General features: G+C 43.7%; 2 protein-coding genes across 1 annotated transcript; both read left to right on the top strand.

Annotated features, from left to right (window-relative positions):
• LOC115463556 (perilipin-2-like) overlaps nt 1-22,908 on the top strand; it is a 198,836-nt gene that overhangs the window by 154,946 nt on the left and 20,982 nt on the right.
• On the top strand, nt 6,385-18,685 carry LOC115463561 (perilipin-2-like). The gene is given in 8 exon segments (XM_030194206.1): nt 6,385-6,416; nt 8,364-8,402; nt 8,485-8,669; nt 13,784-13,860; nt 14,260-14,542; nt 14,882-15,036; nt 16,945-17,110; nt 17,113-18,685. Coding segments are annotated over 5 exon segments (831 nt in total). The 5' UTR covers nt 6,385-6,416; nt 8,364-8,402; nt 8,485-8,669; nt 13,784-13,818; the 3' UTR covers nt 17,298-18,685.

The raw sequence follows: 22,908 nt of genomic DNA, 5'->3' as shown, positions 1-22,908 counted from the left end.
ATTTGAGCTACAGAGGTTCTGGGCAGGATCGAGAAGTCACAGTTGCCTATGTTAGAACTAAGGCATAGTGCCAAAAAGTGTACAGAGCCACCATTAACATGGCGCTGTGCACGCGATGATCCTGTGCGAGGTGGTTCAGCAGGGTGGTGTGCTGTGCGGCCAGAGAGCTTTCCTGCCAGTTGCGTAGCCAGACAGCCAATTTTGGGTGGGCCTGAACCCAAAGTGTGTGGGCAAAACCTTTTCTCTGCCCTGCCCCCTTCCCCACCCACTATCCGCCCCTCCCCCAGCTCCTCCCAACTCAAAATATACTTTAGCTCATGAGGATCCCCAAGCTCTGTCAGCTGAAGTCTTCCTCCAAAGACAGCCAGAACTCCCTTTTACCAAGTTTGGCAGGCAGCAGTAGCAGCAACTCCTTGAGTCCTAGATGCTGGCACCCCATGCATTCTTAGTTATCGGTGGCTCAAGAATGTTGCCATCATCTGCCAAGCTTAGCAGAAGGGAGTTTTGGCTACCTTCCAAGAAGGTCCTCAGCTGATGGAGCTTGGGGATCCCCACTAGGTACAGCAAGGGTCAGGACTAGTGTTAGACATGCTAGCGCCTAGGGCAGAAAATAAAGAAGATCCCCCCATTCCCTCTCTTCATTGCCTCCCCTCCAATCTTCCTACCTACTATTACAATCGCACTGACAAAGCCTCACCAAATACAGAACAAGGGCTCACAAATTAGAAATAAAAATATGTAGACAAAAATTGAACTCAGAACCTCACCATGTACTGCTACAGTGGAGAAATAAAAATAGAAATGTATTTCTTTTTCTACTGAACACAATAAAATGACATCCACTATGCACATTTCTAAAACTATCATATTTCAGTTAATAAATTCAAAATAAAATGCCTTTTCTACCCTTGTTGTCTGGTCATTTTATTTTTCCACTAGTAAATCAGGCCGGTTTCTGACACAAATGAAACGGGCGCTAGCAAGGTTTTTGTCAGAGTGTGTATGTTTGAGAGAGTGTTTGTGAGAGTGACGTGTGTGTGTGAGAGAGAGTGAATGTGCGAGTGTGTGTTTGTGACAGAGAGAGAGTGAGACTGCTGTGTGCAAGTGTGCCTGCTCTGTCCCCTGTCCCCCCCTCCAGCCACCCAGCGATTCTCCTCTCTCCCCTTCTCCCCCTACAGCCACCCAGTGATTATCCTTTTTCCTTGGCCCCCCCCCCCGTATCCACCCAGGCATGCTCTTCTCTCCCCTGCCCCCCCCTTCCGCCACCCAGCGACTCTCCTCTGTCCCCTGCTCCCCCTCCAGCCACCCAGGGGAGAAGGGGACTGGGGTGGGGGTCTCAGACAGGGGAGGGGAGAAGGGGACTGGAGTGGGGATCTCAGATGGGAGAAGGAAGGGGAGGGGAGAAGGGGACTGGGGTGGGGGTGTTCAGAGGGGAAAAGGGGAGGGGAGAAGGGGACTGGGGTGGGGGTCTCAGACAGGGGAGGGGAGAAGGGGACTGGAGTGGGGATCTCAGATGGGAGAAGGAAGGGGAGGGGAGAAGGGGACTGGGGTGGGGGTGTTCAGAGGGGAAAAGGGGAGGGGAGAAGGGGACTGGGGTGGGGGTCTCAGACAGGGGAGGGGGAGGGGAGAAGGGGACTGGGGTGGGGGTCTCAGACAGGAGAAGGGGAGGGGAGAAGGGGACTGGGGTGGGGGTGTTCAGAGGGGAGAAGAGGACTGGGGTGGGGGTCACAGACAGGAGAAGGGGAGGGGAGAAGGGGACTGGAACTGGGGGCTGAAAAAAAGGGGCAGTTAGAGAGGGGACAGATCCTAGATGGAAGGGGGAGCGAGAGGGAGGGCAGACCCTGGATGGATGGGAGAGGGAGGGCAAATGGTGGATTGAAGGGGCAGAGAGAAAGGGCAGACAGTGGAGTGGATGGAAGGGAAAGGGCAGACAGTGAATGGAAGGGGCAGAGATAGAGGGCAGATGTGGATGGAAGGAGCAGGGTGAGAGGGCAGACATTGGATGGAGGGAACAGCAGAGAGGGCTGACACTGGATGGCAGAGAACGAAGACAGATGCTGGATGGAAGGAAGATGGTGAAAAGAAGATGAGGAAAGCAGAAACCAGAGACAACAAACTGTAAATAAAATATATATTTTTGCTTTAGGATAAAGTAGTATTGTAGCTGTGTTAATAAATGTTTATAATAGAACATGTAAACAAGGTAATCTTTTTATTGGACTAATTTTAATACATTTTGACTAACTTTCAGAGAACAAAACCCCCTTCCTCAGGACAGGATAGGATACTGTAACAGCACTATACTGTACTGACCCGAGGACGGAGGTTTTGGCCTCTGAAAGCTAAATGTATTAGTCCAATAAAATGATATTATTTTACTTTCTATATTTGTTTTATTTCTATTTGTTAATTTGTAAAGTGGTGATTGGTACTTGTTAGTTTTTTTCAAATTTACATCTGCTGTCTTTATATTTTGCACAGTACTAGGGGACAGTTTCTGTTTCTGTGGTGTTGCATTGTATGCAGAGTCTGGCATTGGGGGTTCAGTTTAATTTTTGTCTAAATAGAAAGTTTATGATTACTTATCCTATAGTGGATTAGGGTGTATCTGTGTTTGTGAAAAAGACATGGCTTTCAGTTGGCATTGACTGTGCAGGATCTACGATCTGTACTATTCTGTCTGGTTTCGTTTTACAATAGGTGAATTGATGTTCTAGTGCTCACTGTAGTGTTTAAGATGCTTTCCTTTTCCTTGTGTGACTCGTAGAAATGACTGCTTATGGTATGGTAGAATTGCTCTAAAGGTCCTGAGTGTTTTGTATTCTCGGCATGCCTAGTACTGGATTTTATTTTTTTTTTGGGGGGGGGGGTGTTAAAAAATGACCGGCCCCGGGTGTCAACTACCCTAGGTACGCCACTGTTCCCTTGCTCCCCCTGCAGCCACCCAGCGATTGTCCTCTGTCCCCTGTCCCCTCTTCCAGCCACCCAGCGATTGTCCTCTCTCCCCTTCTCCCCCTGCAGCCACCCAGCGATTATCGTTTTTCCTTAGCCCCCCCCTGTATCCACCCAGGGATGCTCTTCTGTCCCCTGCACCCCCTCCCGCCACCCAGCGAGTCTCCTCTGTCCCTTGCTCCCCCTCCAGCCACCCAGTGATTCCCCTCTCTCCCCGGCCCCCCCTGCAGCCACCCAGCAATTCTTGTCTCTCCCCTGCCCCCCTCCAGCCACCCAACGATTGTCCTCTGTCCCCTGCCCCCCTCCAGCCAGCTAGCGATTGTCCTCTCTCCCCTGGTCCCCTCCAGCCACCCAGTGATTTTCCTTTCTCCTCTGGCCCCCCTCCAGCCACCCAGCGATGCTCTTCTCTCCCCTGTCCCCCCTTCCAGCCACTAAGCGAATCTCCTGTCTCCCTTTCCCCTAACGATACCGGCCAAATCTCTCCGTTGCCGTGCGCAGCTCAGCGTGCAGGTCCAGTGAACGCTAGATCGATTCGCCGCTGTGCGTCCGCCCTCCCACCTCTGGTTGGTCAGCTTTTGCGTGTGACGTACCCTTCACTCTCACTGTTCCGCCATCAATGTCATCATGTTTTTACATGAGGGCGGGGCAAAGAGAGATGTGACACCCTTACGAACTTACGAACCCTGAAGCCACGGAGTGAGCTTCAGAACGTTGGAGTTGCATTTTATTATAGTAGATTATGTTGCTTCCAGTTTCTCTTTTCCACTTTCCTGTCTTTCTGTTAATTCTCCTTCAAGCAGCTGCTATTCGTTTGTCTTTTCTCTACTCTAGTTCCATTCCCTCACTACACTTGCCTCTGACATATTGATCTTTCCATTTTAGCTCTTTCCTCTCTTTTTTTCTTTCCTGCTCTCTTTCCACTCAAATGTCATCCTTTTTCTAACCACTTTCCTTCTTTTTATTTTCCAGACACCTATCAGATTTCCATCTTTTTTCTTTCACCAACTAGCTCTCCTATTCCCCATGTCACTCCTTCCCCAGCCTGTGCTTGAGTGTAAATTTTAAGGGGCTTTGACGTTAGCTTCAGAACTTTTAGTACAAGAACAGTGCTGGGCATACTTCTATAGTCTGTGCCCTGAGAATGACAAGGACAAATCAAACTCGGGTATACATATAAAGTATCGCAAACCATGCAAAATTAGTTTATCTTGTTGGGCAGACTGGATGGACTGTACAGGTATTTATCTGCTGTCATTTACTATGTTACTTTGTTACTACGTTCAACTCCAGACTTTCTCCAGCCTTTAGCCTTGCTCCAGCTTTCAGCTCCAGCCTTGCTCCACCCTTTCAGCTCCAGTCTTCAGCTCCAGGATTCCTACAGCCTTCAGTTCCAGGGTTCTTCTCCAGCATTCCTCCATCCATCAGCTGTAGCCTTGCTCCAGCCTTCCTCCATCCTTCAGCTCCAGGGTTCCTCCAGTCTTTAGCTCCAGGTTTCCACTACAGCCTTTAGCTCCAGGTTTCATCTTCAACCTTGCTCCATCCTTCAGCTCCAGGGTTCCTCTCCAGCCTTGCTTCATCCTTCAGCTCCAGCCTTGCTCCATCCTTCAGCTCCAGGGTTCCTCTAGCCTTTAGCTCTAGGTTTCCTCTCCAGCCTTGCTCCAGTGCTCTGCTCCAGTGTTCTGCTTCAGCCTTGCTCCATTGTTCTGCTTCAGTGTTCTGCTTCAGTGTTCTGATCCAGTGCTCTCCTCCAGTGTTCTGCTCCAGCCTTACTCCAGTGCTGTTCTCCAGTCTCTGCTCCAGCCTTGCTCCAATCCTGATCCAGCCAGGCTATAATCCAGCTCCAGGCTGGCTGCCAGCATGCTCCATTCCTCATCTGCACCTTGTTTACACCCTGTTCAAGTTGGACATTTCACCCTGGCCTGTCATGTTCCAATGTATCTCTGCCCACAGGTCTTTTGAACTTTGAGCCTTTAGCCTCCTGCTGCTGCCTGGTCTTGACATGAGTGGCCCTGCCCCCATACCCTTTCTTAAGACACACCCTCCACTCTGACATGTCAGGACAGCATCCAATGGCTTTGGTGAGAACAACAATCTGGACCTTTGTTTTCCTGGACATACTCCAGTAGCTCTCTGAGGGGACACTTGCAACCTAGTCTCAACCACAGCATGGCTCACCTGCCATCATGTGGTGCTGATGTAACCTTTGGGATGGGTAGCGAGCCCAAACTGGACTGCAACATAAGGCTCACACGTCCTGAGCTGTGACAGCTAATCTGTGAGAAGGTGCTTGCAAAGTTAGAACTGCACCAAGTTGCACCCTAAGGCCCATGGTAAGGGTGTTCACCAACCAAAGGCAAAGAAATATTGTTGACCATGTACGTGAGGTGGCCAAAGAACTGCACAATGATTCCTCAGATGTACTACATCCTGTTAGGATTAAGAGGTGCAAGATGAGCAGACCCTTCTCTGTAGCTAAGTGATGTATTTGGGAATGGGCATTTAATGGACTGACCATTTTTCATTCATAGATGTCAAAGAGGCTGTATATGTTCCTCAGGGGATAGGAAACTGGATGTCACGTTGAGAAGCTGGTTTGTGCAGCTGGTGCCATATGAGCAACATATCTTGAACCATGTGCACAGTGTACAAACACCCTTTTGAACTTCCACATGTGCGGAGTCCTCACCCTTTCACAGCTGACAGCCAGTATCTGGCTGAAACAATCTATAGAAGGTCAGCTTCATTGTAGATGCTTATAAACCTCACACTTTGGTGGTCCTTGCAGCAATCCCTGCAGAGCTACAGTTGTTAGATTATTGTGTAGAGTTCAGAGGGTACAGTCCCAAAATATGTGCAACTGTTTGGAAAGCTCTCTGGCTGCCCAGTACCCCCACCCTGCTGACCCACCTCGCACAGGCTCATCCATGCACCTGAGGAGTACTATTCCTTAATTCTAAAATAGGCAACTGTGACTTCTCAATGCTGCCCAGAACCCTGTAACTCAAATAAATGAACACAGGACTAATGCAACTGAAATGGCAACAACTTGGCAGCAGCTTTATTCAAACCACTGCTACTCAGTGAATTGAAATTTTCTATGGGGTCTTTCTCATAAAAAGGTTGGAGATCACTGCTGTCCATTAACAACAATCTGCCCTGGTGGAATTGAGAAAGGCCATTCGTTAGAGTGTATGTTCCCTAGTGGAACTCAGATAAAGCCATTAGAAGAAGTGTATGTTTCCTGGAGGTAAAACAAGGAGAAGAGAATGAAAACCAACAAACTAGTTCAGGAAAAAGATGTGCAGGAGGAAAGAAAGAACTAAGTAATAAATATCCTAGGGAGTAGTTGGTGGCTGGGAAATGCTAAATCTCTGGACCCCACCCTTGTCTTTCCTTGAAAAGGGCCCTAAGCAGCAAGGGAAGAAGTGTTCATTCTGAGCAAGTTAGTCTTCTTTGGAAGGAAGGTAAAAATCAGTTATTAGGCTAATTTGAAGGACCTAGTGTGTGTTAGTTTATTTTGTTTTAGGCTGCTTTTGGTTTGTTGGTTTCTTTTCGTTGAATGTTTTCCTAGGATTAGGTTTCAGTTAGGAGCATAATATGTGGTGTTGGACATAAGAATTTGTATGATTAGAGTAGCTCAAATACAGCTATTTGTAGCTATGTGGGGTCTTTAAATGTACAGCTAAACATCTGTAACTGAAATAGCTAAATCCACAGCTTATATGCAACAAATGAGACTACTATACAGGTAGCAATAGGTATATAACTTATGCATACTTATGAACACTGAAGCTGGTCATGCCTGTATCAGTATGTCTCTTCTTTTCAAAGCAAGAACCAACTATATTTAGCTCTGGTCTAAAAGATTGATATAATTGGGGCTGCCACATTCTATATGGTTACTTTTCAATTTGAGGTATAACTTGGTTTATTTGCCTCTTTCTATATTAGATGGAAACAAGTTATAATTAAGTTACTATAGTTTATATCTATGCCTAAGGTCCCTTTGCAACCTAAATTCTACAAAAGGCAAAAAAAGGATGAAGTTGCCCAAGGTGATAGTTTAATAGAAGGAGCAGGATTTGAATGATGATCAATTCATTCTAGTTACCTTGGAACCTAAATTTAATCTGGGCCTTAATCCACTTTTAGCTGCTGTTAAAAGCTTCATGTATCTTTTCTCTATCCTTTTTGTTTAGAAGAGAATGGTGCTTTATTCTATTAACACTGCTTGTGTTTATTAAAAAACCCATTTCCAATAATCTTATAAGCCTTTAGGCTACGGGTGGTTGATCCATAATATGGAAAACCTATAGCTTTTGAATGTATCATGGCCTATTTTTTTTTTTGGCTATGTATGAGTTCAAATAGATCAGGTGGTACAGCTTTCAAATTCAAAGAAAAATCTGGCAATTAGTGTTTATCTACTTTGGTAACTGGCAAATCGTCCTGTTCTGTGTAAAACAGTGACTGAACAAACTCAAAATATTAACTAGATTTAGTTAAATACCTTACTTATGAGACATACTTAGGCAGCCGTGTCTTTAGGATTACTGCCATAAATATGTATGAAGTGAAATTGCTTTTATTGGTGACCTGTTATCATGTATATTCATGGTAGTAATCCTAAGGATATTTATTTATTGCATTTGTATCCCACATTTTCCCACCTATTTGCAGGCTCAATGTGGTTTACAATGTATTGTTATTGTTGGATAATAGATTAGACGATAACAATTAGTGTTACATAGAGAACATGGTTGACTCAATTGAATTAAGAAATTAAACCAGCAGGTATAAGAGAAAAATAGTTCTGATTATAAGTAAAGTGGAGATGTTACATTTGCATTGGCTGATCTTTGTGGTATGCCTAGTTATATTTCTGGAGGACGTTTGAGAAGATATGCCCTATAGCCCAGTTAAACTGGATCACTGTTTTATTTTATAGATCTGGGTTTATTTTTTTGCACTTGAAAATAGTTTAGTGTAGGCAAGAGTGTTACTATTGTCAACCAAATAGAAATTTCATTTTAATGTTCTGAGACTGATTTTAGTCTTTCTATCAATAAGCTGTGATCAAACCATAGTGTTTTTTTTTTTTTTCTTTCCCTTATTGACGAGCACAGGAATAGCCGCCAAGCTTTTCAGCAGCAATAAATCGTAATAGTGTAGAAATTGTCAGCACAGCCCCAGAGGGAGGAAACCCAAGCCAGTCTTGTTTTCAAGATATTTGCATGCAAGTCTCATGCATGTTCATTGTGGATATCTTGAAAACCAGACTGGCTTGGGGTCCTTGAAACCTGGGTTCAGTGTGTTAACCTACCCTGGGGGTAGGAGGAGGATGTGATTCAAAACTTTTTCTAGTATTCTTTCTTGAAAGAGAAACAAAACTAATGTTTTCTTTTCTGAAGGGTTTGAAGAACAAAATGACTTCAGTAACAGACAAACAGGTATGTCTAAAAATGGTATCTTTCTTCAGTACTCTGTCTTTAATAACTGGATTTCTAAAGTACCATACTTCTTGCTTGACAGATTGTGGTGCTGAGGGTGGTTAACCTGCCACTGGTGAGCTCTACCTGTGCCATGGTGTCATCTGCTTACAGCAGCACAAAAGAGAACCATTCATACCTCTGAAGTTTGCCTGTGAGGTGGCAGAGAAGGGGGAAAAGAGCATCACCGCTGTAGCCCTCACAAGTGCAAAGCCCATTATCCAAAAAGTAAGTGAATGTGTTCACCTGAACAGGTTTTTGTTTTCCCTTCAAATTTTACTTTGGCAGTGTGCATTAACTATATAAACTTGCCTCAGTTTCTGTCCTGCATGATCAACCACTGTATGATATTATATATAACTGGTAATGTAATCCCCTTTTAAACTGGGATTACTTAATTGACTTTGTCCCTGTGAGGAGTCACGGAGGTGAGTGCCTGGGTGGGAGGAAGCCAGCCCATGGGAGTGTTTATGAAACACAATGTAGAGAAGTGTGATGGGTGAGGTGGAGTTGAGAGAACTGTTTACCCTTTAAGGGGGGGTTGGGGGGTCTTAATTTGGTTTTCTTTTTCTTTGTGGGTTTTGGTGCTTCTGGCTAGCAGAGCTGGAAGGAGAAGCTTGAGCTAGGTGTCGGGAGGCTGCAGAAGAGCCTGGCCCATGGACCCCTGAATAAAGCAGTCACTGAGGAAGGGCTCAGCCATGATTGAACAGGCTGAGAAAGCGCTTTCTAAGAGGACAGTTCAAACTGCACAGGGGAACGTGGTGGACTTTGGTCCTGGGGAACTGGGTTCGATTCCCACTTCAGGTACAGGCAGCTCCTTGTGACTCTGGGCAAGTCACTTAACCCTCCATTGCCCCATGTAAGCCGCATTGAGCCTGCCATGAGTGGGAAAGCGTGGGGTACAAATGTAAGAAAAAAAGGCACAATCCTGAGTATTCCTGTAAATATACCTGAAAGAGAGGAGACAGGATTCTCTTTGAGGAACCACAGAATAGAGTAGAGGTTTAATGCATTATCTGCTGTTGGACCTTTTTCCTTTTGAACTGACTGAAGCTGTTGGTTGCAGAATTAAAATAGTGTTCCACTTATTTGTTATAAGTGGAGTGGTCATTTCAGACTGAAGTGTATGGCTGCCAGCATTGCTTCCCACAGAGGGTTTGTACCTGAGTGAGGCCCACCTAACAGCAGCACTCATTTAGTGGTAGCTGGTGGGGATCCCAAGCTCTGCCAGTTGAAGACCTCCCCTGATGGTGCTGGAAAGTTTGCTCTCCACTTCAGCAGTCTGAGCGTCCTAAGCTGGCACCTGCGCATGCTTAGTTTTTGGCACATGCCTGCTACAGGCTGCCAAGGTGGAGAGCAGTATTTTTCCGCTAGCTGAGATATATTTTTAAGTTGGTGGGGGAGAGGGTAGAACACTTGGTGCCCCTGCTCCCACCCACTAATGCTGCTTTCCCCAGGTAGAAGCACCATGGGCCAAGACTACCTTCAGAAGGCTCCAGCCCACCCAGAAAGTGCCCAGCTAAATGGACATTACAGTAAGCTAGTTGCAACCTGCAATCTGTTGCTCACTCTTTGATCTGGCCAGCTATCTTGTCCTTGCAGTTCCCTGCCTTCAAAGGGTCTACTTTTTAAATGAGGCAGATACTGAGGCTTGATATGCTTTGGGTGCATTGCCAGCTATCTTGTCCTCCTTGCAGTTCCCTGCCTTCAAAGGGTCTACTTTTTAAATGAGGCAGATACTGAGGCTTGATATGCTTTGGGTGCATTGCCAGCTATCTTGTCCTCCTTGCAGTTCCCTGCCTTCAAAGGGTCTACTTTTTAAATGAGGCAGATACTGAGGCCTGATATGCTTTGGGTGCATTGCCAGATTAGGTAATGTGATCAGAGGATTTAAGCCATCAACTACCTGAAGATTGGAGGGTGGCCAATGTGATCCTGTTTTTTTTTTTTTTTTTTTTTTTTTTTTTAAGGGTTCCAGGGGTGATCCAGGAAATGATAGATCGGTAAGCTTGTTGGGGCTGGGAAAAATAGTGGAAACTACACATGGACATGGATAATGGGACAGTCGGCATGGGTTCAGCCAAGGGAAGTGGGGGTGATAGAGGTGGTGGAGAATGTAGTCCCTGCTGACCAAAACCAACCCACTTGCTGCTTCAATTTGCTTCATTTCTTTGAAGGTGTGACTAAACGTGGCCAAAGGTGAGCTGGTTGGTTATGTAGTGTAGCTAGACTTTCAGAAAGCATTTGACAAGTTCCTCGGACTCCTGAGAAAATTAAGTCATGGGATAGGAGGCAATGTTGTGGTGTGGATTAGGAATTGGTTATTGGGAGAAGGGTGAACAGTGGAATGGCAAAAGGATCAGTACGGGGACCTGTTTCCATTTATAAATGATATATGGAAATTGGAACGATGAGTGAGGTGACTAAATTTGCAGATGACACAAAACTATTTAAGGTTAAAACACATGCAAACTGAAATATTGCAGGAAGACCTTAGGAAATTGGAAGACTGGGCATCCAAATGGCAGATGAAATTTAATGCGGACAAATCCAAGGTGACTAACTTTGGAAAGAATAATCTGAATCAGTTACCTGATGCTAGGGTCCACCTTGGGGGGGGGGGGGGGGGATGTGTGTGGGGGTTCAGCACCCAAGAAAAAGATGTTGTACATAATACTGACGTTTTATGTTCGGTGTGTGGCAGCCAAAAAAGCAAGTAAGGTGCTACGAATTAGGAAAGTGATGGTGAATAAGACTGAAAATATTATAATGCCGTTGTGTTTTGCTCCATGGTGCAACCTTACCTTGATTGAGATCTTGTTGTTCTATCTAATATAGTGAATTTAAAAAAGGTTCAAAGAAGTGACCAAAATGATAAAGGGAATGGAACTCCTTTCATGAGGAAAGGCTAAAGAGGTTAGGGCTCTTCAGCTTGGAAAAGAGATGGATGAGGGGAGATATGATTAAAGTCTACAAAATCCTGAGTGGTGTAGAACAAGTAGAAGTAAATTGTTGGGTTTTTTTTTTTTACTTGTTCCAAAAGTACAGACTAGGGGACACAAGGAAGTTATGGAAATATTTTTCACTCAAATGGTTAAGCTCTAGATCTTTGCTAGAGGACGTAGTAATGTATCCGGATTTAAAAAAGATTTGGACAAGTTTCTGGAGGAAGTCCATAGTCTGCTATTAGGAGGCACATGGTGAAGCAACTGCTCTGGGATTGGTAGAATGAAATGTTGCCATGATTAGTTTCTGCCAGTTACGTGTGACCTGGCTTGGCCACTGTTGGAAACAGGATACAGAGCTAGATGGGACATTGGTCTATCCCAGTATGGTATCCAACAGATGCATTAGAGTGATGCTGCCATTCAACAGCAGAATGTTAGTACAAGCTCTGCCTATCCCTGGGTCTTGAGCTCCTTGTGTTGCTTCAACTTTCTGCCTCCAAATTCTCTACCTACCCTGTATGTAATTAGGGCATAGCCTAGGGTTGGTGACTACCATCTCTTGAATTGAATCTCCTGCTCACCTCTGTAACTGAGTTGAGGAAATGGATGGATAGCCTTTAAAGAATGGGACACGGACAATGTGCTTCCAGAGGCACTTCTATTGAAGCTGGTGTAAACTTCACTCAACAGATTCTAGGTGCTAAAACAGTGCATTAATCCTTGCCAGCTTTATAGTTCAATAGAAACTCCTATTTCTCCTTAATTCCTTGAAACCTAACCTAAATGGCAGCCTTGAACTACTACCATTGTATTCCTTATGTTTCGAGTACAAGTCTTCTCTGGCTCTTCTAGCCTTGCTTTGGCGCTCTATCTTACAATCTAGCACCTTGGTCACCTTCATGGAATAAAAAGCTTCATGGATGCAGCTCAGTTCCAAGTGTCCAGATACTCCTGAGCCCTAGCCACCCTCAGACATAGTGGTGAAATGGTTTAATGGTTTGTCTGTCTCCCACTTCACTGGGAGACATAGACTTCATACCAGTGCTTATTTCTAGTAGAAATTAAATTCTAAAGCTGTATTAGACGGAGCTATTGATTACTTAACAAGTTAAAGGGGAAATCAATACTGTTGCACATAGCTAAAACTGCAGGCATCTGCTACTGATGTGAGGGCTAGGTTCTGGATCCTGCTGTCTTACCCCCCCCCCCCCCCCCCCAAAAAAAAAAAAATAACTGAAACAAATGTTAACTGAAGTCCACTGTCTAACACTCACACTGAGCAGAAGGGAAAATCAGGAAGTTGGGTGAGTAGGTGGCTATTTCTAAAGAGGAATTGAGGGTGGGGGAGAAGGTAGTCCCTGATGACCAAGACTGAGCTGCTTCCCCCATTCTCTCTCTTCATCCTCCCTTCTCATAACCTTGGTGTTATCTGATTCCTGTCTGCACATATCCAACAGACTGATAAAATCTGTCATTTTTCTCTAAAATCATCAAAATTTGTCCTGAGCACACTACCAAAACCCTTATCTACACTCTTCTCACCTTACTACTGCAACTTAGCTTAATGGGAGACCTGTGAGAACCATTTCCCTCACCTTCAATTTGTTCAAAGTTCTGCTAATATTGCTGCACTCATATTAGCTCTCTCCAAGTCACTTATTGGCTCCCTATCTATTTTTGCTTCTAGTTCATATTGATTTGCAAGTGCATTCACTCTGCAGCTCTTCAGTACCTCTCCACACTCCTCCCCGGAACTCTGTTCCTTAGATAATGTTTTTTTTTTTTTCTGTACCCGTCTTCACTGCCAGCTCCAGACTCCATTCCTCTTGCTGCACCATTCACCTGGAATACTTCCTGAGTCAGTACTTCAAGTTTCTATGCTAAAAGACCACTTTTCTTTTTTTCAAGGCTGCTCCTGACCCCTATCCATGTGTTCAATACCCATATCTGACTTAAGTAATTCCCTTATCTTCCTTATCTGTCCTGGTTAGATTGCAATGAGCAGGGACTGTCTTAAGTGTAAAGTGCTGCATACATCCAGTAGCGCTATAGAAATTAAAAAAAAACTACTACTTCTAAAGTTTTCTGAAACACTGCAAGGGACTTAAAAGTCAGTGGCCTACCAAGGGTGCAGGCAGAGCCAACAGTCTAACTGCTCAGTGTACTCCCTTCCTTGGAGGAGAGAGAGTGTGTGTGTGTGTGGGGGGGGGGGGGGGGGGTGATGCACCAGGAGGATGGGATGCTCCAACCTAGGTAGCTATTGTCAGTGTTAAGCATACTCATAAGCCTAAAAAATCATGTGGCCCTCACACTTAAGGCTCCTCATCCCTGTTCTATATGGGCACATGCTTATCACTGCATCTTTACCAGACGAGTACATCTGCATTTTTGTAGTTGCAAATAACTATGCCTGCATTGGACTGGACAAAATGGAAAAGAAGCTACCCATCCTCTACCAACCAACTGAAAAGGTAAGGTAATGGTTTCTCTTGCTGCTGCTATCTGAACTGTTGTAAAACCACATCTAGGAAATGTGAGTGCACAGACATGGCAGCATGCAGCTTGGACTTAAAGCCTAGACTATACAGTACCTGCTGTGGGATATTGTGCTTCTGTTTTTATCTTTTTAAAACTGCTAGATTTCGATTTGTGGACAGGGGTAGGTGTATCTGTTTTTTTTTTGCACTATGCTGCATCAAGACCTTAAGGGGCAGAGAGGAAAAAAAAAAATAGAAAAGAGCAACACTATTTGAGCAGTTTGCCACAAGACTTGAGCTGAGGCATTGACTACAACTCATTTCTGACCTCTAGGTATCCACTCTAATGTGAGTACTTGGTACTGTGCTTAATTCTGTCTTTACAACATGTAGGTTGTGGCAAATGCCATTGACCTTGTGCTTGGTGCAAAAGAGACTGTAGCAGGGACTGTGACACAAGCAAAGGATGCTGCTGCCCATATGATTACTGGAGTAGTGGCCAAGACCAAGGGAGCTGTGCAGGAGAGTATAGAAACAACCAAGGCAGCTGTGAGTGGCAGCATCAATGCTGTTCTAGGAAGTCGCATGATGCAGATGGTGAGCACTGGAGTAGATGCAGCACTGACCAAGTCTGAGGCTCTTGTGGATCAGTATTTCCCACTGAGTGATGAAGCAGGTAAACTATGCAAGTTCTTGTACTACTCAAAACTTAAGCACAGACTTGGAATACTGCTTATAGTTGTACTGTTGCCAGCCTTTCATGTAGCAATTAGCCTTCCACTATAAACTGCATTTTAATGGCCATAATCACGAATGGCTTTTAGCTCTTCTGAGGCTTTGTAATCTGTTCAGTATGCCTAGGTTTTAGATATACTTCAGATTAAATTTCTAACAATTGGCGTGGCAGACTAAATAATAGAATCCCTCATATTCATAATAGTAGGCATATCTAAAACCTTTCAAGACTTTGGCCACTTCCTCTTTAGAAATGGGTTAACACAATTTCTTTGCCCAGCCACAGAATCTGCCAGAATTGAAGCTGGGACCCAGGAGCCAAGTTACTATATTAGACTGAAGTCCTTGTCTTCCAAGGTTCAAAGGAGAGCTTATGAGAAGGTCTCTAACAAAATCAATGATGCCATAACCCTGCTGCACCACACAATTGACCCGGTAAGACTCTATTTAGGAGGCACTTGGTTTTCAGTAATCACATGAGCATATCTGAAGGAACCCTTGACACTAACATGGTTTTAACCAGTATACCTGTTTCCTGGTTAGAGTAGTTTTAACTGCCTTAAAATATCAAGGTGCTAAAGAATGAGTCAACGTTGATGTCTCATTTCTGCTAAGATGGCTGTTCTCTACATCTGAAGTGGGGGTATGGGGGGGTTGTTTTTGTTCAGAGAAACATTTGAGGGATTTCTCACATTTCCAGAAAGTGAGATATGCTGAGCTTAACCCAAGCACTGTTAGACATGGTTGTGAGCTTAATTTTGAATATGCATGGATATAAAAATCAAAGGATGGCAAACCATGAGACCTAGCACTGGCATGACCTCCATGTAAGAAGGATGGGAGTGTGGTGTGGTGGGGGTGGGGGGGCACAGCAGTGACCGGCCACAGGTGGCCAACAAAGTAGAAACACCACTGCTAGTACCCATTATACCTGAACAGGTACAGTTTGAGGGGGATATGAACTTTGCAACCAACTAGATCACATTAATATAGTTGGACTAAGGAGCAAAGAACTCTAGTTTACTATCCACCTTATAATTGAAAGAGAAAAACGCCTAGATTTCGACCCAAATCGGGAGATAGACTTTTATCTCACAAAAATGAATAAATCTGTATAATGGAAAGCCTATTTTGGACGTTTTCAACTGCACTCCATTGCGGAAGCGTACAAAGTTAACAGGGGCGTGTCAGAGGCATGGCGAAGGTGGAACTGGGGCGTGGTTATCGGCCGAGGAGAGATGGATGCCGTTCGCCGATAATGGAAAAGTATGCGTTTGTAGCTAGAATTTAGGGCACTTTTCCTGGACCCTGTTTTTTCCACGAATAAGGCCTCAAAAAGTGCCCTAAATGACCAGATTACCCCCAGAGGGAATCGGGTATGACCGTCCATGACTCTCCCAGTGGTCACTAACCCCCTCCCACCACAAAAAATGATGTTTCACAACTTTTTATTTTCACCCTCAAATGTCATACCCACCTCCCTGGCAGCAGTATGCAGGTCCCTGGAGCAGTTGTTAGGGGGTGCAGTGGACTTCAGGCAGGTGGACCCAGGCCCATCCCCCCCCTACCTGTTACAATTGTGCTGCTTAATGCTTAGTCGTCCAACCCCCCCCCCAAACCCACTGTACCCACATGTAGGTGCCCCCCCTTCACCCCTTAGGGCTATAGTAATGGTGTAGACTTGTGGGCAGTGGGTTTTGAGGGGGATTTGGGGGGCTCAACACACAAGGGAAGGGTGCTATGCACCTGGGAGCTCTTACCTTTTTTTTTTTGCTTTTGTAAAAGTGCCCCCTAGGGTGCCCGGTTGGTGTCCTGGCATGTGAGGGGGACCAGTGCACTACGAATCCTGGCCCCTCCCACGAACAAATGCCTTGGATTTATTCGTTTTTGAGCTGGGCGCTTTCATTTTCCATTATCACTGAAAAACAAACGCCCAGCTCACAAATTGTCGAATAAAACATGGACGTCTATTTTTTTCCGAACATACGGTTCGGTCCGCCCCTTCACGGACGCGTTCTCGGAGATAAACGCCCATGGAGATAGACGTTTTCGTTCAATTATGCCCCTCCACATGGTACCAGTAGAAATGGCTTCTGCTCCAAGAAGTAAGAATATGAACAGAACTTGGCATTAGTTCATTAAAATGAGTCAACTCTACTACACACTCCAGTCAGATAGTGACCACATATAACTCTGGACTAGTTTGTTTCCATTAAGTCAAGATAGAGCTGTTACCCAATTACTTTATGATGACTTATCAAATAACTTCCAACAGATTGGACAAAAATACTGTAATTAAATTTGACTACATTTCAGGTCTACACTTTATTTTTGCCTCTTTAGACCAGCGAATCACACATCCTAATTGGAGTCCAGGACTTGACTTGCCAGCTTCGGGCCACCTGCCTTGCTCTGGTATCAAGAATTCAAGACTTGCCCCCAAACCTCCAGGACCAGATCCGCCAAATTTACATTGTGGCTGGGAACATCTACCAGAACTTCCACACTACCACCTACACAAACAGACTGAGCAGCTCCTCGCCACCACCAAAGGACAGTTGAAGAAAATTGAGATGCATGTGGAGGATTATTTTGGTAATGTACCTTTCTTCTGGTTGATGGGTCCTTTCTACCCCCAGCTGCAGGAGTACAGAGAGGAGGAAGAAACCAGCCAGCAAGACCTGTCTGAATATTGAACCAGCTAATTTGTCTTCTCACCTTTCTGGATGGATGCTTTTAACTGCAATGATCAAGTTCTACTGATAATTGGAAATATCTTATTTTTTATAGTTCAAGGAGTAATTTTGGAGGTAAAGCTTTCCTGCAGGGATATGGTGGTAGTTCTAGTGGATAGATGAGGATGAAAGGCTGCTTTCAGTGCAGAAATATTCAGCTGCTGTTTATCTGTCAATGCAATGCTTGGCTAAAGAGGCTTGGAAAATGTCTTTAGATCTGGAAGTGTGCTGTCCATGCAGTCTTATGCTGTGAACTGCTGCTATATCTTTCTGTATCTCTTGAAGGCTTATGCTTTTTTTTAAACTGAGCTAGTGATCCTTTGAATATAAAACTTATATTTTCAAAATCAAGGGCTTGACTAGTCTCATGAAATCAGTCCAAAGAGCTAGCTAGCATCTCTGAGGAAGCCTGTAAAATTTACCATGTTTTTTTGGTATACAATGTAAGTTATAGTAATGGGTCCTACTAGATCCATACATTTTGTAATGTCCATAGCTATAAATATTTTGGCAACCAACAATGCTTTAGGGGTGTCTTTGTTTTTCTTGTTATGGCCCTAACCATGACTAAATGCTTGTGTTGAGGCTTAGAAAACCTATACTTAAAGTATTAGGCATAGTCACAAGTCTAGGTTTCCACACTAGACTAAAAGGTGAGGGTGCCAAGTTCTATCTTCTAGTATTACATGGTGTGGAATGGGTGCTCCCTTTATAAACATGCATTCTGCATTTCTTTTAGAAAAGGGATCAGATAATCTAGTACTAAAGTGAATTGTACTCTCACACCATAACTGTATCTTGTATCTGACATGACACCTTCACTTTGAAGAGCTACCTCCCTCAGCAAATGCAGATCTTGCCTTTTTAGCTGAATCGGTTGTAAGCTGTATTGAGCGAGACAGGGTTCATATGTTGCATGGTTTGTCCCAGTAACTCGCCACTATTTTATTAGTACAGGGCCAACAACATACTGCAGCCTCTTATTCTAGTGCTTTCTATAATTTGAACATTCTGCAGTTCAACTATTGGTAATTGTGTGTGAGGTCCTCAGTCTGACCTATTAGAAGTTGGCCATAAACACTGATCATACATTACAAAGTGGAATTGGTACAAGCAAGGGCTAGCTCCCATCCAAGGGCGATAATAATGGGCAGTCCTGTCTGCTTACTTTCATTTAAAAGCTAAAAAGTAAAGAGTGACGCTTCCAGTGGAAGGGGGTGGTAGATGCTTGTCCCTACTACTTTTATCAAACAGACTTCAACCAGCAGCAGCTGTCAAAGGCATAAGGTAAATGGAGAGCCATAAATAGTAATAAAATGGGTCAAACCTGGAACTTTAAATGACTATAGTCCAAAAGAAGCAGCAGGTACAACTCTAACATTTAGTGGGCAGACGCAGTAGACTAATCTGCTCTTTATGGCTTCTTTTACTTTGCAAATATCAATGCCAGCATTACAAAAGTAGAATAGTAACACGTGCCATGACTTTCAGGATTGTCTTGAGTGAGTCTTCCCTCACAGACAGATGCTCAAAACTCCAGCATGGTTCCAGACAGTGCTGTAAACCACCAGACCAGCACAACACCATAATGCAAATAGCATGTGTATAGTACTGAGCAGTAGGAAGTCAGTGGGAGAATTGTTTGGTGCATATGGGGAGTTCCTGGTAAGCTGTGCTCTAGCATACCTGTCTGGCAAAATCTAATTGCCAAGTGCACATGGGTGTCTAGTTTGTGGCCTTAATCTAAGATAAAAAAAAAAAAAATTAAATAAAATGCAAAGTTTAAATGCAGGAAACGAACACCACTGTGCTTTTCATTTTGGGTCTGCTATGACTTAAGTCTATTCGTTTCTCACAACCAGTGCTGAAGGACTTGCACAGGCTTTCTACCAATTCTTATAAAAGCTTTTCTAATGCCTGAACTGTTTTGTTTCAGCTGCTCTTTTCTGTGCATTGGGCAGGAATATGGTACACATTTACATTTCCTTGCCCTATTTCTCATATTAGGATTTATTTACATTTTTTTTGGAGAAATTCACTCAAGTCAGTGTACAGTACAAAATCAAATATTAGCAATAGGCAAATACTTTTGTATCTGAATATTTCTACTGCTGTATAGTATACTGTTACAATGTCAACACAATAGTCACCTTACTTTCTAATTCTCTTATCTTAATTTAAAATTGCACAGGAGGTCAGATATATCTCAGGATAGGAGTAGATAAACATGTCCTGCTGCAGTATGTCTCAACATATTTTCTCTTTGGCCACATTAATTTATGCACCTACTCATTGGCTTTTGCATTATGTTTACTCACCCATTATTATAAGTTTCATGTAACATACATTCTTCTTGGATGACTATATCTTTTTTTGTTTTACATTTATATAATTTGATAATCTAACCATAAGTACTCTAGTGTACATGTGTTTCTCTTATGCTCTGACTTTTATTACTTTTTGCAATATGTCCTTTGCTTTTATGTACTGAAATTATGTATTTCATTTTAATTTATGGACTCCTGAGCCACACATTGTTTGCTGAAATATGGCTCCATGTCAAGTCTCATTCACAAAGAATCCTTTTTTTTTTTTTTTTAATTTTGTCTCCCTGGTGTTTCGGCAGTGTTGTTTTGATTCCACACATTCACTACCCTTGCCCTGAAGAAGCATTTTCTCAGGTTACTCCTGAGTCCCCTTTTCATCTTCATCCTGTGCTCCCTCATTCTAAGTCTTCCTTTCATTTGAGACTCACCACCTGTGCATTTATATCAGAGGTATTTAAACACATCTATCTAGTGGTGTGCTAGATTGCTAAAGTAGCCCCCCCCCCCCCCCACGGCTACTTTAATAACTGGTTCCCTAAATGTGGGTCCCTTCCTGAATTCTCTTTTACTTTGCTGGCAGGGATGCTTTGCTGTTCCTTGTTTACAGCTCTGAGTAGCAAGCTCTGCCTTCTTGTGCATCTGAGAGAAGGCCCAGCATGCTGCTTAGAACCAGAAACAAGCAGTGGGCCATGGTGGCAGTACATTTATTGGCTGATGGGGCTCAACATCTCCACCAACAAACGTATGCCTAGTGTACCAGCATGAGGGGGGAGGGGAGAGAGTCATGCATTATTCCCCCCCCCCCCCCCCCAAAAAAAAAAAAAAAAATTGGAGGGCTTGCTATGCCTTGAGCGAGCCCATTGTTAAAAAATTTACCAGCACAGAGGTGTCCTATCTCCCCTCTTCCAAAATGTACATACTGAGATGATTCAGTATGTCCTCATACATTTTATGATGAAGACCACTGACCATTTTTGTGGCCACCCTCCTGATTGATTCCATCCTGTTTATATCCTTTGAAGGTGTGATCTCCAGAACTGTACATAGTACTCTAAATGAGGTCTCATGAGAGACTTGTATAGAAGCATTATCACCACTTTTTTCCTATTTGCCATTCTTCTCCCTATACACCCAAGAATCCTACTATCTTTTGCCTTCACCTTTTCTACCTATTTAGCCACTTTAAGGGCACTCAGTTTGTTTAAACTGACACCATTCTGCACAGATGACTTTTAAAGGCTTTGCTAAAATCTAAGTATACCCCATCTAGCACACTCCATCAATCCATCTCTCTAGTCACCCAGTCAAAAAAAAATCAGATTGTCCAAGTCCTACCTCTAGTAAAACCATGCTGTCTCAGGTCCTGCAATCCATTGGTTTCCAGAAATCTCACCATTCTTTGTCTTAGAAGCATTTCTATTAATTTATTTACCACAGAGGTCAGACTAATTGGTCTGTAATTCCCAACTGCCTCCTTACTTTCACTTTTGTGAACAGGGACCACATCCACCTTTCTCTAGGCCTGTGCGACCACTCCCAATTCTAGAGAAGCATTGAAAATTTCAGCAGAATCACAAGAACTTCCCTAAGTTCCTTTAGTACTCTCAGATGTATGCCTTCAGGGTCCATCATTTTGTTCACCTTTAATTTAGAGAGGATAACACACTGACGTCCACAAGGGGAGTATCAAACAAACTGATCTTTATTGAGGCACTAAAAAAAGACCTGGGGCTGTGTTTTGATGGGCACACCTGCCTGCTTCAGGGGTCGGATACAACACTGTATACAAAACACACTAACATCAATATCTTAACCAAATAATTTGATTTCTAATTCCCAAATTTCAAAACTAAAATTAAATTCATCAAGCCAATACTAAAAAGGTCAACATGGATGACAGTGTGAAACTATTGATGAAAAGGAAGACGAGTAGGAAAAAGACTCAAAAAGAGGGGACATAAATAAACAAACCCACCTTAAGGGCAGCAAAGCTTTAGCTAGTGCCTGAGGCAAAACAATTCTATAATAGCTGAATAAAACACAGTCAACTCAAAAAGAAAGGAAGAAAAACGTGTATAAAAACTTGAGTATATGCAATTGTACCATTTAAAAATAAATGTGTGATATGCTGCTACTTATAATGATGTGTTGCTTATGTGCACCTGAATAAATGAAGGGGCTGATTTTGTCACAGTCTATATAAGATGTGTTCTTAAATTGTTTCTATCATGCTTTATTTGCATACTCTAAAGGTGTTTACATGTTTATGATTATGACTTTTATGATCTTCTGAGGTTCACATACAGTGGGGGAAATAAGTATTTGATCCCTTGCTGATTTTGTAAGTTTGCCCACTGACAAAGACATGAGCAGCCCATAATTGAAGGGTAGGTTATTGGTAACAGTGAGAGATAGCACATCACAAATTAAATCCGGAAAATCACATTGTGGAAAGTATATATGAATTTATTTGCATTCTGCAGAGGGAAATAAGTATTTGATCCCCCACCAACCAGTAAGAGATCTGGCCCCTACAGACCAGGTAGATGCTCCAAATCAACTCGTTACCTGCATGACAGACAGCTGTCGGCAATGGTCACCTGTATGAAAGACACCTGTCCACAGACTCAGTGAATCAGTCAGACTCTAACCTCTACAAAATGGCCAAGAGCAAGGAGCTGTCTAAGGATGTCAGGGACAAGATCATACACCTGCACAAGGCTGGAATGGGCTACAAAACCATCAGTAAGACGCTGGGCGAGAAGGAGACAACTGTTGGTGCCATAGTAAGAAAATGGAAGAAGTACAAAATGACTGTCAATCGACAAAGATCTGGGGCTCCACGCAAAATCTCACCTCGTGGGGTATCCTTGATCATGAGGAAGGTTAGAAATCAGCCTACAACTACAAGGGGGGAACTTGTCAATGATCTCAAGGCAGCTGGGACCACTGTCACCACGAAAACCATTGGTAACACATTACGACATAACGGATTGCAATCCTGCAGTGCCCGCAAGGTCCCCCTGCTCCGGAAGGCACATGTGACAGCCCGTCTGAAGTTTGCCAGTGAACACCTGGATGATGCCGAGAGTGATTGGGAGAAGGTGCTGTGGTCAGATGAGACAAAAATTGAGCTCTTTGGCATGAACTCAACTCGCCGTGTTTGGAGGAAGAGAAATGCTGCCTATGACCCAAAGAACACCGTCCCCACTGTCAAGCATGGAGGTGGAAATGTTATGTTTTGG

Source organism: Microcaecilia unicolor, chromosome 2 (assembly GCF_901765095.1).
Source record: "Microcaecilia unicolor chromosome 2, aMicUni1.1, whole genome shotgun sequence".
Lineage (NCBI taxonomy): Eukaryota > Metazoa > Chordata > Amphibia > Gymnophiona > Siphonopidae > Microcaecilia > Microcaecilia unicolor.
The sequence above is the reverse complement of the archived record's forward strand: the minus strand, read 5'-3'. Positions and strand labels throughout refer to the sequence as shown.